The sequence below is a fragment of the Micropterus salmoides genome, unplaced genomic scaffold, assembly GCF_014851395.1.
Source record: "Micropterus salmoides isolate LMB-PRFRI ecotype aquatic unplaced genomic scaffold, ASM1485139v1 Ms_hic_scaffold_1, whole genome shotgun sequence".
In the NCBI taxonomy this organism is placed as follows: Eukaryota; Metazoa; Chordata; class Actinopteri; order Centrarchiformes; family Centrarchidae; genus Micropterus; species Micropterus salmoides.
In genome coordinates this window covers 50,782,334-50,799,089 of record NW_024040040.1, presented here as the reverse complement: position 1 = coordinate 50,799,089, position 16,756 = coordinate 50,782,334, and the positions used below count along the sequence as shown (strand labels likewise).

The window sequence follows — 16,756 nt, the reverse complement described above, 5'->3', positions numbered from 1 at the left end:
GTTCAGACAGACAGACTGAAATGATGCCCTACATGAAGTATAAGAAAATAAAATATTTTTTGAACTTTGAGTCATGCAAAGCTGCCATACAGGAGTCACAGAACCACAATATAGGTCTGGAAAAGCAGTTTAATAGGTCTCCTTTAACAACTAACAGCAGACATTTTCTACAGTTTTTTTAAGAAAAAAATATTTGTCACTAAAGACTGAATTTTGTACAAGAAACATGAAAATATGAACAAGGAAATTTACACTTTTATGGATGTAAGATTTGTATGAACATATGAACATTCAATTGTTAATTAAACATATCTAGAATAGTAACAGAGTAAGTGAACTGACCTCAGAGTCTCCAGTCTACAGTGAGGACTCTCCAGAAAATTACACAGCAGCTTCACTCCTGAATTCTGCAGCTTGTTTCCCCCCAGCTCCAGCTCTCTCAGATGGGAGGGGTTGGACTTCAGAGCTGAGGCCAGAGAAGCACAGCTGATCTCTGACGAACTGCAGTCACTCAGTCTGAATGAAGAATAAATTATGTAATTTTAGAAGACAGTGGTACTGTTTGAAAGCATTGAGTGTTTAATAATCTGTTGAGGAAGGTTTAGAATGTAGAAGTTTAGAAAATGGAAACTCCAAACACCAGGGAAATGTCAGGCCCACTGTCCTTGACTAGCATAGAGTTGCTCTGTGTCTCTATTTCCCTTTCTCCACTTGTTTGTGTGTGCTTAATTGCAGGAGTGGAGCCAGGTTGGCGGAAGTCAGGGCCCTCATGTGCGGAGATACTAGAAAGAATGGCCTTGGGTGTGGGGAGGGACCAGTAGCGGCCTGGCCATCTGGAGTACTGTGACAAATCCCGGTGGGCCACCTTCCTTAGCCTATACTTTTTTACTAATAATGAAAAAGTTGGCAGAAAGTTGAGCGAAACGGGCCAACCCTCCCTCTCCCCTGGCCTGTTGGTCTATTCCACATGAACCTCTATACAGCCCTTAGCCCCCCAACATCCATCTCACTCACACACCACAGTGACACTGACAGCTGGAAAACCAGCTACAACAGAACATGGAAAAGCAAACTGACATGCAAATCTGACAAATGACAAATCTGGAATGCTGATTGCATGAGTCTGCAATTTGATTTTTGATAAAAAGAACACATGCATGGAGCCAAGGAAAATGGATAGAAAACTAATGACGAGATTGTTGACAACAATCAGGTATTGGGTAAGACACAGATAAGTGTAAACAGTTTCAGGAACTAAGAGCACACTTATTTGCCAACTCCACTATACTTGAGACTTTGCTGTCCAGCAGCTCCAGGAGTTGATACTGTCTGCAGGCATTTGAGTGACATCACCTTTTCCAGACGCTCCTCTTTAATCTGCCCGAGATTCAGACGCCGAACAACAACGCCAAAACTGCGACCACCGCTTCGAACGGATCCAAGTGGACAGTAGCTCACCCAAGGCACACACTAAGCCAGTGAATCAGCCTTTTCCAGCACTGACATTAAAAGAAAAAAAAACTTCTCAACTGTTCACAGCAAAACACAATTCTCCCTTCTACAGCTCCACAAGTACTTCCGGGTCCTCATTATTGTATCATCCATTGCTGTTGCCTCTTTCTATTTTCCTTCCTGCATATCACACCTTACCTCTCTGATCTTTATAATTTCAAAGAGGTAAGGACACTGATATGTTCAAACCATCATTACATGATATTTTTCTCCAGTCCAAATGTACCACAGTAAACAAGATCCATAAGCAGTCACTGCAAGTTCGCTGGACCGCTCAGATCCAGGCAGTCATATTCAGATGAAGCTATTGCCACTCGCAGTCACTGAGCCAACACTCTGACCATCCCACCGCTCCAAGAATTTCTGAGTGGACAGCTAATCTTTGCCACATTTCAAGGACCTTTACAAACGCAACCCTCCTTCAAAAAGATGGCCTATCAAACACTGAAAAACCTCAATCTCTTTCTCATCCTTTCTCTATTTCTCAAGCCTCACTAACAACCTGAGCACATGCATCCCTCCATCCCAGCATCAGTTCTTCTTCCCCAGTTTCTACCTTTCCTATACTATCCCCTTTCCCTTTCCCTTCCCTTCATCTAATCTTCCCCACACTTTCCACTCATCCTCTGTTCCCTTCATCACCTCATCCCTGGTCTTCATCCCTGCTCCCCCCATCCCTGCTTCCTTCATCCCTCCACACTGACTACCACAGCCACACCTACTGAACCTAGGCTGGCAACCCATGGCAGTGCCGCCAGCCAAACCTTTCCTCCTGTCTACCCTTTTCCTCTTCCCCCACCCATTTCCCTCCCCATATCCCAAATATATATGATGTGACGTTTTCTCTTCAAATCCATCCCTTTTCCTGACAGCTCCACCCATAGCTGGTCCAAACAGTTTTCTTGCATATCCTCTCTCCATTGAGAGCATCCATTCTCTTCCCCCATGCTTCAAACGAACCAAACAGACATATCCCTTCAACCCTGCATCCTTTCCATCATATTTTCTCTGTCCATGTCAGCACCCTCCTGGACTATATCTTATCTTTTCGTTTTTCATTCAGACATTCTGAACCTAAAGTGCCTCATGCTACATTGTTTTGTTTATGACAACATAACAGCAGATAAACACTTAAATGGTTTCTCCTGTTTCCTGTTTCTTTTGCAGCTCCTCTTCGTTGCGTCATCGGCCAATACCTATGGATTTCTCACATGCTTTCATCGAAGGTCATCCGTAGCTGTACGGATAATGTCCCACTCCTTTCTCCACCATGTGCGAAATGTACCCAGCAATCATTGCAGCGATCTTTGGGGGGCATGAATGATTCAGAACACCAATGCAATCTAATCCGACAATGGCATCATCGTTGCCATCACACAGTTCACACACAAGCTCACCCTGGTTTCCCCACACAGAGTCCCCTGGTTCCCTTCCGTCTTACTGTCACCAGTTGACAACGTTTCAGAACACATGAAGAGACAGCTCACCTGCCTTGAGTGTCCTGCCTACCTGCCGCTGGCTGACACCGATCATTTGTTCTCATCCATCCATCCCTCCGGTCAACCCTACCTCACTCACCTTTCCATTTTCTCATCCATCACTCTTATCTCTTCATTTCCTTACCCTCAACTCTCATCCCCACATCCCTTGATCCCTCACCGTCCTTCATCATCCCCACATCCTTCGACCCCTCACTGTTCTTCCTCATCCACACATTCCTCCATCGGATTCTTAATCCATTCTGGCATATAATAATAATAATAATAATTTTCTTCATCCGTATCATACAATAAAAGTATTCTAAATGCATTTCTGCAGTGGCTTGGTGTTTGTGAATCAACCTATAAGGCTGTTATTTTGGTGAGGAAGCAAAACAGCAAATGACATGGCAAACCAGCTAACAAGTTTTTACTTGTTAGAGAGTCCTCTCCTTGCAAAATGTTCCAGTCTATTGGCACACTGCAGACGCATCGCATAGTATGCACATAACTGAAGTGAATACATCAGCCCATAGATCAGCCCATTGTTACGATACCCAATCCGGCTATTTGGGACAGAATCAGACTGATATCAATATTGGATCAGTGCCTCCATCAACCAAGTACACATAAAAACCCAGAGAAAGTGATTTAAGATTCAACTCACGATCCAAAAGTTTTTGGGTAATGTAAACAAAAGACATCTACATTTTTCTTTTAGGAATAGTGGAGTGGAATAGTGGAGTAGAGTCAATAAAGTTACATACACATGTTTTCTGCGAACCAAACGACCATAACAACACTGGAAACGTTTTAATCCCAAAAACTTAAGTAAAAAGCTAATTTAATAAAAGCAGTTTACTTTGAGCTGCATTATATGAGAGGTGCTGAAGATAATGTGTGTGGATTTTTGGTGCGATGTGTGAATTCAGAAGTGTTTCAGTCAGTTTTGGTTTCCGCCTCCTTGTCTCATCTTAACATACCCAAATTCCCAAACGGAATTCTGTGTCTGTCAGACGGTCTGAAGGGGACAATACCACAACAGCAGAGCAATAACGCAGACTAATCCTCCCCACATATAGGAAATATCCACTTGTCCACTTGCAACTCGGTTTCCCTTATTGTGATTCACTGTACTTATAATTCTGTATTCAAACCTGTCTTGAGTGAATTTCAAAAGAGAGATTGCGTTTTGTAAGATCAATAGATTTTTATGTGTAGTACTTTTACTTTTGAATACTTAAGTTTTTTTAAAACCAGAGTTACTTGAATAGGTTTATACTGGATTTTTACTTGAGTAAAATTTTTCATGTGGTATCTGTACTTTTACTTAAGTATGAAAATTGAGTACTTCTTCCACCACTGGTCATTATAGCTTGTAATGCTCCGTCTCATGTGGATTTATTCATTGTGTTTGTTCGCCCTGCTTGTTTCTGTGGATTTAGGATTTATGTTGGATTACCTGTTTTGTTGGATTACCTTGTTTAATTCGGATTATGTTTATTTTGGAAAGTCTCAGCTCAGCCACTCTGCCTTGTAAGTGTGCTCACCTTAAGTTTCTTTAATAAACCTTTAAACTGTACCTGCTCTGCTTTGAGTCCTACATTTGGGTCCACCAACCTTTCAACCTACACACACCCATGACAATAACAATGTTGAAAAAAGCAAATACTGAATAAATTTATTATTGTCTGATAGTTGAAATAGAGATTATTTATATGTTGTATAAATCATTTGCAAAGTGAATTATTTATACAACAAAGTGAATTATCCTCTTGTTATATTAAGGTTTAAAATTTGTAGATCAACAACATAGACTTTAGCATAAAGATACTCAGTGTGGATTAGTATGATATCATTATTATGTCATCAGTTTAGTGTCACTACAACATTTGACATCATTTTAATCTCAGCACAGAAGTGATAAATGGTGTCTGACCTCAAAGCCTCCAGTCTACAGTGTGGATTCTCCAGAAAACCACACAGCAGCTTCACTCCTGAATCCTGCAGCTTGTTGTCACTAAGTTGCAGCTCTCTTAGATGGGAGGGGTTGGACTTCAGAGCTGAGACCAGAGAAGCACAGCTGATCTCTGACAACCAGCAGCGCCACAATCTGAATAAAGACAATGTTCCAGCTTGAAATCATTCATTGTTTAATAATCTGTTCAGAGCTGAAGAAGGTTTAGAAAGTAGAAGTTTAGAAAATGGAAACTCCAAACACCTGAACCCAACAAGATGCAGGTTAAAACTGTAAAATACAAGAAATTATAAAGAGATCTCATTAATATTAATGTCAACATGCTGCTACTTCAGTAAAGATGTAGTCAAATCCCCTCTTAAAGGCTGCCAGATCCATCAGTTATGCTGCCAAACAGAAACTGATTGGACTCAAGATCCAAAAGTTAACAAGATGCCAAATATGTCCGTATGAACTTTAGGGAAATGTGAACAAAAGACATCTAAAATATTTCTTTTAGGAATAGTCGAGCCCTGTGATGGACTGGTGACCTGTCTGGGGTGTACCCCGCTGTTCGCCCGATGTCAGCTGGGATTGGCTCCAGCCCCCCACGACCCTGTATAAGCGGTTGACAATGGATGGATGGAATAGTGGAGTCATAAAATCAAAGCATCTTCAGATTAAACTACTCAGTCAGTATAGTATCTATAGAGGTGTTGGCTTCTGATCCCCAAACTTGAGACCTCTATTAAAATGAATTAATTATCTGGATGTTTCTTTTGTGGCTGTACACTTCCACAATTTGTTCGGTTAGAACAATTAAGATGATGTAGGTAATCTTTCCAAGCCAATGACACTCTCACACTCTTTGTCCTTGCAACTTGTTGATTGTAGAATGAAAATCTGGTATGAGCATATGTTTGTTTTTATGTGTGTGTGTGTGTGTGTGTGTGGTAATTCTCAAGGATGCACACAGAATGTGAAAAGAAAAAAAACGCAGTCCAGAATATGAATGCAGTATCAATCCAGAAGTCCAGCAAAACTCATCTGAACTAGAGACAAAAAGATGCGACAGCAGTGTCCTCCTGAACGGTCGCAACTGTAAGAGGGGAGACTGAAAACTGTCTCTTCAATTGAGGCACTTAATTGCTGAAATGTCATTGGTCCATGGTGACATGAGGGCCGGATACACAGCGCTACAGTCTGTGCATGTATGTTAGGTGGTGCAGTCTATGGGCCTAGTGGGTGACCTTCTGAACAACAGCCCCCAATTTTGTGGAGCTAACCCTAATCCTACCCCTAACCCCTATTTATTGTTATTTATTTAAAAACATGGACAATATAAGATTTTAAAGAAATATCTCTTAAATTTAAGAGGTTCAGAGTGAATTATACAATGTAGATTTTCTTGTTATATTAAGGCTTTAAATAATAAATTAAGGTGTAGCTCAACATTGCTCTGCCACTGTCAATGGACTAAACCACTGAAGAAGAAAATAGACTTTACCATTAAGATACTCAGTGTGGATCAGTATATCAGCCTTAAGTCTGCAATTTAGTGTCCGCACAACGTTAAAATCACTTTAAACTCAGCACAGAGGTAAAAAAAAAAAAAAAGTGTGTGACCTCAGAGTCTCCAGTCTACAGTGTGGACTCTCCAGAAAACCACACAGCAGCTTCACTCCTGAATCATACAGCTCGTTGTCACTCAGCTCCAGCTCTCTCAGATGGGAGGGGTTAGACTTCAGAGCTAAGGCCAGCAAAGCACAGCTGGTCTCGGACATGCTGCAACTCCTCAATCTGAAAAAAAGAATAAATGATGCAGATAAAAATCAATTTATAATCCTTTCAGATGTGTTTGGGTTTTGACTGTGTAGCTCAACATTACTATGTCCTAATCAATAAGCTTTTCCCTAAAATGAGTAGAGTGACTGGGTGAGAGTGTTATTGTGGATCATCATGTTATTAGCCTTTTACAGACATCATCCAAATGTCAGCTCAACATTCAAACACCCATTCATGTCAGCACACATCAATAACATGCTACATCCTCAATCTGGATCAAATATGTCCTGAACAAAGTGACTCTTTTCATCTTCAATATAACAAAGTACCTTCCCGTATCAATACAGTGCATTATCTATGCTCCTTTTTATTGATTGTGTCTGAACTTAAAGTGACATGATATTCTGATAAAATTAGATTTTCTAACCGCAAAGGCTGCGATCACACTCTGGTTACGTAAGAGTAAAGCAGTCTGCAGATAAACTTGGTAAAGCTACGCTGTGCCTTGACCTGTTGTACAATGCATCAGGTATTGTCCAAAACTTTCCTTGCTATCATTGCTATCATTGGTTCTTTTTCTACCACAGGAACAACAAGGGGATCAAAAAGCAAGCACTTATAGAGATGTGCAACATAGACCTTCATCACGACCCAGATCAACCCTGTTCATCCCTACCTTCTTGACCTCTCATCCCTACCTCCTCGACCCATTCACTCCTCCCCTTCTACCCCTTCATCCCTACCGCTTCAATCCCTTTGGGATGACAAATTAAATTAATGGTAAATTTTTACCATATCTGAGAACAAATAGTTGGAAAAGCTAGAGCAGATTATAAATATATAATAACTATAAAATCCCTTCCAAGAATTTGTCTGGGGAGGGACTATAACCATTTGATTTTGGAAGTTATTTAGTTTTAGTTTTCCTGCTCTCTCCACAGTGATTTTACATTAATGGCACAGCACCCAAGCCATCTTCTAAAGCCTTATAATGGCAGGAAAACCCTCAAATATGACTTCCAAATCATCAGAGATAGGATTTTGTGTCTCAGTTTACAGCTTTGACATATATCTGTAAAAATATATATGAAAAATTGGCAACATGAGAACCACCTCCCTTAATTACCAATAATTTCATCTGCACCACAAAATCCAAAAGAAAGGTCTCCTCATTAGCTTAAAAGGTACTAGTTTGCATCCCTAACTTTACTAACCTCCGCTTCTCCACATTCTTCACTGCCCTTTCTTACCTAACAACCAGTCTGAAAGTATGTGTACAGGACAGAGCCATAGCCTACCCCGGTTTAGTCTAAGCTTGTACCTGATGTTCTTAACACTGGACAAGTAGTCCACTTGTCCTCCACTCCCATTCACCATCACTTTCTGCTGCCCAGACAATCAAACACTATGCACTCCCGATTCCTTACAGGAGTTACGCTGCTCTTATAACAGCACCTGTCACGTAGACGTTCTTTGAAGAACGAGGAGAGGACGCTAGCCAAGTATTTACTGTTACTGTGGTCGCACAGTGTGCTAGTGAAAACAATAGTAGCACACTGTTTAATGATTGTGGAAAATTGTTGCTTTAAAGTGTGGACTATGCTAAATCCTGAACAATGTCTCAACGAAGGCCATATACAAAGCATTGTCTGGTTTGCCAAATGATCCAAATATCTTATTCAGTGCACCATCCTTGGAAGACCATCTCGTTTCACCTATCAATGAAATACTTCGGTTTTGGGGCTCCTGATGGACACCATTCACTCGTTGATATGTGTCATGAATAAACCCTGTAATGTCAAAATAATGATGCTGCTGCTATCCCAACACCTTTAGTTTCATCCATAACCAAGTTGAGGACATGAGCGTAGCACCACACATGAATGTGGCTTGAGCATTCCTTTGACAGCCATGCAGAGTACTGTATTTTCCCTGCATAGTTGCAGCTCCATCTTTTCCAATGCAGTTTCCAAAGCAATTCTTCACATCAATTTTGCAACAGTCCAATGTCTGTTTAAGCAGTTTTAGAAAGTCTTCTCCTGCTGATGATTTTCAGTAGCTTCTCGTGAATGCTGCCAGTTACATAGTGAACTATAACACTACACTGATCTTTTGATGTTATTTTATTTGCACTGAATACATTCTAGCCTGGATAACATCAGAAGAAACGCTCTCTTTGATTAGTTGCCAGATAGACTCCACAACCGAATTCACAGTTGTTTTAGACATTATTGTCACAAATGAACATCTTCCCTGTCCTGCCTATCTTTTCTCACTGCACTCCTGTACATGCCACTGTAAAACAACTGTCATATTTAGTAGCAGAAGTAATTCGTGAAAGTTCCTGTCATCGACCGACTTTTTAGCTAATGAGCATGCAGTTTCAGATATATTTGAGTGCACGCTTGACCTCTCAGGTGATCAGTTTTGTTTACCACCCGGTCTAGAAGTTGTCACCTCTTTTGCACTTGTTCTCAACAGGCTGACATTTGATTTGAATCTAGCAACTTTTTTATGTCTTTCTGATGTGCCCATGAAAAGTATGCCTTTACACAGTCCATATGAGTAACAATTTTTTCATGCTCGTTTAGCCTCTGAAGTATATGCCTCCAATTGTTACATCCGTCAATGAAGAGATTTGTCTCAGTCTTTTTAGAAAAAGCCAGGCAGAACGCACAAAATGCAGAATGTGTCTTCTAGCTGACCCATTGGCGCTGGACATTTTGGCAAAATGCCTTTCTGACTGGTTCGTCAGCAACTGATGGGTGAAACGTGAATAAACACTCCAGTGTATTGCAATTTGAGTGCCTGCAAACGTCCTATTGTCTCCTGGTAGTCAATTTCCCAGGATTTTTGTAATTTATGTCAGTTTCTACCACAGGTCCAGGGTCCAAGTTTTATTCTTTCAAAGGAGACATGCCAATTTTGTAGACACCGCCCAACCCTATAAAATACATGGACTGACCTCAGAGTCTCCAGTCTACAGTGTGGACTCTCCAGTCCATCAGAGAGCAGCTTCACTCCTGAATCCCGCAGCTTGTTTCCAGTCAGGTCCAGCTCTCTCAGGTGGGAGGGGTTGGACTTCAGGGCTGAGGTCACGACTTCCCAGTAAGTCTCTGAGAGTTGACAGCCTGAAAGTCTGTTATGGTAGAGAAAATAAAACTTTAAGTATAATAAAATCTGACACTTTCTGACATAAGAAAGCACATTAACGTGATCAGCTGTAGCTCAGCTGGTCAGCAATTGATCACAAGGTTTGTAAAACACAAATTTGTGCTTTAGGCAAAAGTGTCAAATGACTGTAATGTCATATCATGTCATATTGAAATTAACAGGTTACTGTGAATTGTGTTCATTAAACTTTATTTGAATGTGATGTTTGATGAGCTGTAAAATCACTGCAGGTTGTAACTGCACTATATATATATATATATATATATATATATATATATATACATGCATAATATTATTAACATTTTATGGATAATTGTGCCCTGCAATGGACTGGTGATCTGTCCAGGGTGTCGCCCAATGTCAGCTGGGATAGGCTGCAGCCCCCCTGCGACCCTGTACGTAGGATAAGTGGTTGACGATGGATGGATGGATGGATGGATGAATGGATGGGTAATTGTTTGTTTTTCAAGTGGAGTTCAGATGAATAACAATTTAATTTCTTCTCTGAGCTTGGCGTTGATAAGTTCCCTTGACTGAAGTGAACTTACTACTTTACTGGCAGAAAGAACCTGGAGGCCGTCCGAGCTGCTGTCTGAGGAAACATGCTGCTAAATACACAAAGACTGTTGCTGCAAATTCAATGAAAACACAAATGTGATCACACTCTAGTGGGCATCATATACTATACTGCTATTTTCTCTGCATATCTTTCCTTTAGTGTCACTGTTGAGAATGTTGTGAATTGTGGCAGAAAACAAACGCATTGTCTGAATGTTTTTGTATTTGAAAACTGATATAGGGACAGAGAGAGAGAGTTTCCTCATTGTCTATAAATCCAACTGTCACAGCCAGCACTGTGGCACAAGGCAGTTTTTTGTCTCTCCTGTGTCTGTGTAAGTTCTGGTGTGTTCTGTGTCCGCTCAAGGGTCCAACTACAACCAAAACCTAACACAAACAAATTTCTAATGTACCAAAACATATGAAAAGACATTCCTTGTTACTGAACTAAACAATGTAATGTCACACTTTTTATTTAACAAGGATGGAGAGGGAGCATTGCCTCCCCTCACATCTTCTCAAATCAAGCAAAAATTACATATACATTTTTTAAATGGGCAGAATAGTCCTTTATATGAAAGAGCTCAGAAACAAAAACAATAGAATAGCAATAATTGCATGAAAGTTATAATGAAAAAAACTTCAAGTAACGTTCACAGATCAGAGATGTAACATGTCTGTTTGTCTGTGTATAACAATAATTAAAAATAAATAAATAAATCTTGACTGTAAAAACATTTTCAGCACAAACTCTTGAGTAATCAAGTTTTTCTGCTGGATTTGTATCAAGCCTCCATCATCAAAAGAAAGAAAGTTAGAAGATGAGAAAAGCGACTATATTCACTTACTTGATAGATAAACACAAACACATTTTTATTTTTAACACATGCAGAGTTACTTCAATACACAGGTTTAATACTAGTTAGGAAACTTTAATAGTGGGGATGTTTTATATTGTGCATGCGTGTAAAGTGTGTATCTTTATTGTAATACTGATGGCATCAGCTTTGCTTTACTTTATAATGATAATCACAGCTGGACTTACCGAGCCTTTCTGCAGTTCCTCACAGCTGGAATCAGTCTCTGACGTCCCTGCACTGATGTGTTGTACTTCATCAGGTCCAACTCATCCAGAACCTCCTCTGACATCTGCAGCATGTAGGCCAGAGCTGAGCAGTGGATCTCAGAGAGTTTCTTCTCTGATATGTTCTCTGACTTCAGGAACTCTTGGATCTCCTGATGTACTGAGTGGTCGTTCATCTCTATCAGACAGTGGAAGATGTTGATGCTTCTGTCAGGAGAGGTTTTATCATTGTTCATCTTCTTCAGGTTGTTGATGGCTCTCTTGATGATTTTTGTACTGCTGTTGGTTTGACCCAACAGGCCTCCTAAAAGTCTCTGGTTGGACTCCAGAGCAAGGCCATGAAGGAAGCGAACAAACAGGTCCAGGTGGCCGTTTTTACTGTCAAGAGATTTCTCCATAGCTCTCTTAAGGACGGCAACCAGGCTATCATTGTTTACAAAATGCCTAGAAATCTTCTTTAGAAAAGACTCTACTTTTGATTTTCTGTATTTGTAGTCTTGTAGGAAGTCCTCCAGTACCTCTGTGTTGCTGCTGGTGTAACAGTGGAACATGTAGACTGCAGCCAGAAACTCCTGAACGCTCAGATGAACAAAGCAGTAGACTGTTTTCTGGAAGATCACACTCTCTCTTTTGAAGATCTCTGTACAAACTCCCGAGTACACCGAGACCTCTGTGACATCAAGACCACACTGCTCCAGGTCTTCTTGGTAGAACATGATGTTTCCTTTCTCCAGATGTTCAAACGCCAGCCTCCCCAGCTTCAGAAGAACCTTCTTGTCAGCCTCCATCAGCTCCTGTGGACTCGTCTCATGTCCCTCATCATACTTCTGCTTCTTCCTCTTTGTCTGAACCAGCAGGAAGTGTGAGTACAGGTCAGTCAGGGTCTTGGGCAGCTCTCCTCTCTGGTCTGTAGTCAACATGTGCTCCAGAACTGTAGCAGTGATCCAGCAGAAGACTGGGATTAGACACATGATGTGGAGGCTCCTGGAGGTCTTGATGTGTGAGATCATTCTGCTGGACAGCTCTTCATCACTGACTCTCCTCCTGAAGTACTCCTCCTTCTGGGCGTCAGTGAAGCCTCGTACTTCTGTTACCCTGTCAACACATGAAGGAGGGATCTGATTGGCTGCTGCAGGTCGGGAAGTTATCCAGACCAGAGCCGAGGGAAGCAGATTCCCCTTGATGAGGTTTGTCAGCAGCAGGTTGACTGATGACTTCTGTGTGACATCAGACACAACCTCACTGTTGTGGAAATCCAATGAAAGTCTGCTTTCATCCAGGCCGTCAAAGATGAACAACAGTTTCCAGACAGCGAGCTTCTCTGCTGGGACCTTCTGTAATGTTGGATGGAAAACATGGAGCACCGTGAGGAGACTGTGCTGCTCATCTTTGATCAAGTTCAGCTCCCTGAATGAGAGCAGAATCAGCAGACTGATATCTTGGTTTTCCAAGCCCTCTGCCCAGTCCAGAGTGAACTTCTGCACTGAGAAGGTTTTTCCAACACCAGCGACGCCGTTCGTCAGAACCACTCTGATGGGTCTCTGTTGGTCAGCTAAGGCTTTAAAGATGTCGTGGCACTTGATTGGAGTTTCATGGAGGGTCTCCATCTTGGAAGCTGTCTCAAGCTGCCTCACCTCATGTTGGGTATTAACCTCTTCACTCTGTCCCTCTGTGATGTAGAGCTCAGTGTAGATCCTGTTGAGGAGGGTTCCACTTCCTGTTTCATCACTTCCTTCAGTCACACGTTCACATCTCCGCCTAAGACTGATCTTATGTTCATCTAAAACCTGCTGCAGACCACTGTCTGCTGAAAGAGAAGAAAACATTTTCTGTGACTAAACAGAGAGCAAGAATGCAGATAAATAAAAATGTATTTGAATTTATGATATTTTGATAATAAAACAAAAAACACATGTCCCTGTAATTAAACAGAAAGTCCTGTTTTCAGACATGATGACATCAGCAGACAGATGTGCAGTCTTACTTTGTACAGAGCTGCTCTGACTGGCTGTCTGCAGTCCAGCTCTTGTTCTGGATCTTTCTCCACACTGGGGACAGAAGGAGTCTCCTGGTGAAGCAGACTGGTCCCGGTATGAGGTGATGCACTGTCTGCAGAACCAGTGTCCACAGCTGGTAGAGACTGGATCCTTCAGGACTTCCTGACACAAAGCACAGCAGGACGGCTGCTCCTCCACAGAAACAGGACTCCTCTTCCTCTCTCTGTGAAGACATTTCATTAGAACTAAAATGATTAGTTTCTTATTGTTGAAAAATATCCAGATTTGTCCGACACTGTGTAGAAGCTCAAATGGTCACAGAGAAAAGTAAAAAGTGTCGTTACTTTTCTGTTTAAATTCAGCTTTCAGTCTGTAATGAAGATGATTGTTCCTTTTATTTCAGCTTTCAGAAACTCTAATTAACTGCTTTTTGAATGTCTTAATAAACATTTAATGCTCTGCCTGTAGTTTGTTATTAATACAAACGCAACACTTCCTGCAGCTCCTTCACAGTAAAACTCTCCAAGTAAAGGGAACTGATTATGTCCTTCACTGTTTTACAGTCACTCTGGTAAGCTCAGCTTGTGTCAGTTTGAACTGAGGTTAGAAATGGTCTAAATAATTGTGGTAGACCAACAGTCTCAGACACAAAGCATGTAACGGTGGCGTCACAGGTCTACGTCCAGGCAGTTTCCTTTCTTGTAAGTCATTCCCGTAATCTTTCCTGTCACTCTCTACTGTCAGCTATTAAAGGTGCATTATGTAGTTTCCAGCAGCCACCAGCGGTGCGGTTTTAAGATTGCTACCAGGCGTGTGCTCGTACGCGTGCTCGCTTGAACTCATGAGCGAGCATAATCCGAAACACAACTGCTTTCATACAGAAATCCTGCAATAAACGCAGGAACACCAACATGCAGGCTGTGGCTTTTCACTCAGACATGTTCAGGCTCTGTTACTTCAACGTAATTTTACTTCATTCAGTGCAGCAAGCCACATATCGGCACAATCCTCCTGGAAAAAACAGCAGTGTGACAGCGGCTATAGACAGACAAGGAGACAGCTTCACACAATATACTGGAAACTCTGGTAAATCCCTACTGCAACGTTACAGTAATATTTTTATCAGCTTGATGTTGAACTTATTCATGGTCATTACATGATAAAGTTACAGTGACTGCATTTCAGTAACTGTCTTTACTATGTTTCACCGGAGGCTCAGCAATGTCTGCACAGCTAAATGTATTGGATGATAATGAAACGGGTAGTGAGCTATACTGAATATTATAATGAGATTGTGTCACTCTTTATAACAATAAGACCGCAGTAAGTAACTTTACTGTAGTGTTAGTGCATGGCTCTTCCTCTGGGTTGTATATTATGTGGGCCATGTTATTTACAACGACCGAGAGGTGGAGAAGCTGTGTACCTGAGTATCGGTAAAAGGCACTAAAGCTAAACTGAACGTTACGAAGCAAACAGCGGCAGGTCCGAGCTACTGTAGCGTTAGCTGGCTGCTCCTGGCTGCATCACTATAGGCTAGCGTTAGTAAACCAATCGCTCCACATTTGCTTTTTACCATTACATCCTTTCTTGCAGGATAAATCAACAGTGGTACACAGGACAGTAACATGGGTCGCGTTAGTTGGTGAAGTAATGTGGAAAGCGATATAACTTTGCACTGGATAACATTAACAACTGCTCGGCGTTAGCCTGCAAGCTAAGGTGACTTTCTCTGTGTCTCTCCAGCTTTACTAATGCTCACTTTGTTCTTAGTCGACATCATCTGAACCCGTTTGGTCTGATGGGCTTCAGCACATAAACCTTTATTGTTGTTGGTGTTTTGCTGGGAGCCGGTTGTTTTATGGTGTCAGTGAACTGCATGTCGTTGCCATGTTGTCATAGTTTGAAACAGTATCTGCACTAATAGTTCTGCATCATGAATATCTTTTAACATCTTGTCTTCATCCTCAATGCATCATCTCCAGTTTAGGTCAGTTTAGAGTAAAAACAGTGCCTTACTTTGTGTATGAGGGTCCAGGTTTGTTACTTAAGAGTGGAGGATCAAGTTTGGATTGGTCACTCTTCATAGACAGACAGCTGGATACTGCAGACTCTGCTCTCTGTCTGTCGGACTGAACTCTGCAAACACCAAGATGTTTTAATTCATATCACATGAATCCTTGATAAATTCTCCGATGAAGCCATATAGGAAGCTATAAACACACAAACTGTTGCTGCTGTCCATAATTAGGAGGTTTAAAAGTAAGCTGTGACTGACAGCTGTCACAGACACTAAGAGGAAGATAGCACTAATGATTTCTCTGTGTCACAAAATAATTTTAGTTAGCAATTACATTTTGCTAGAAATGTTAACATACAAACAAAACACCAGAAACCATCACATCAACAGAGGTAAGGTTTAATGACACATATAAATGGGTTAGTAGAAGTTCTCTTACTTTGTGTCTGAGGGTCCTTGTTCATTACTGAATAATAGAGGATCAGCTTTGGACCGGACACTCTTCATAGACAGACAGCTGGATCCTGCAGACTCTGCTCTGTCCTCCTCTTCCTCCATACAAACACTCCTCTTCTGGACTTCAGTCAATCTGAGAGGTAAAACAGTGACACTGAGTGTGAGCTCAGATCACAAGAATCAAGAAGAACAAGTTTGTTGACACAGACAAGACTGAGAGAACAGGAAGTAACACATGCATACACACAGACAGTCCACAGGGAGAAAACTGACTTTGACAGTAAAATAATAAAAGTGTTGGATTAACACTCACCCTGCCTCAGCCTTCAGTTTTCCTCCTTGTGCTCTGTCGATTCAAAATGGAGTCTGAACTGACTCTTTCAGCTTCAGGTTCCCTCCCTGTTCTCACCTGGATTGAGAACAGGGAGGGAATTAAAATGTGTTTTGGTCAAAATGTTGCAACTTAAATGAAGTTTAAATGATGGAAATAAGCACTACAGTGTTTTAAACTAAGTGGTCTTTACAGAAACATTTTTGTGGATAATACTACTGATTCTTTGAGAGTGAATAACTTAAAATCCACTTAACAGCTTTTTCTGGAGCTTTTGTTTGATTATTTTATTATATTTCAATATCCATTGTTGCTTTTAGCTTGACAAAGGTTTGTTTCAAAGTTTTGAATTAATGTGTGTTGGATATCAATTAATGAGCGTGATAACTAATATTTTCTGTTGT

At 41.1% G+C, this 16,756-nt stretch overlaps 1 protein-coding gene across 7 annotated transcripts in view; it reads right to left on the bottom strand.

The window, feature by feature from the left end:
* LOC119893815 (NACHT, LRR and PYD domains-containing protein 12-like) overlaps positions 1-16,349 on the bottom strand; it is a 636,326-nt gene extending 619,977 nt beyond the window's left edge. For 2 of the 7 annotated variants that reach the window (XM_038706284.1, XM_038706202.1), the window contains exons 1-6: positions 16,005-16,154; positions 15,565-15,684; positions 13,533-13,768; positions 11,510-13,355; positions 9,698-9,871; positions 6,574-6,747 (exon numbers count right to left, since the gene is read on the bottom strand). In XM_038706284.1, coding sequence (XP_038562212.1) covers positions 6,574-6,747; positions 9,698-9,871; positions 11,510-13,355; positions 13,533-13,768; positions 15,565-15,684; positions 16,005-16,123 — 2,669 coding nt within the window. In that variant the 5' untranslated portion in view covers positions 16,124-16,154. Of the gene's footprint in view, positions 1-342; positions 517-4,929; positions 5,104-6,573; positions 6,748-9,697; positions 9,872-11,509; positions 13,356-13,532; positions 13,769-15,564; positions 15,685-16,004; positions 16,155-16,334 lie in introns of those variants that run through there. The other 5 variants (XM_038706684.1, XM_038706365.1, XM_038706534.1 and 2 more) reach the window with 5 other exon arrangements.
* Between the last annotated feature and the right edge of the window lie 407 nt (positions 16,350-16,756).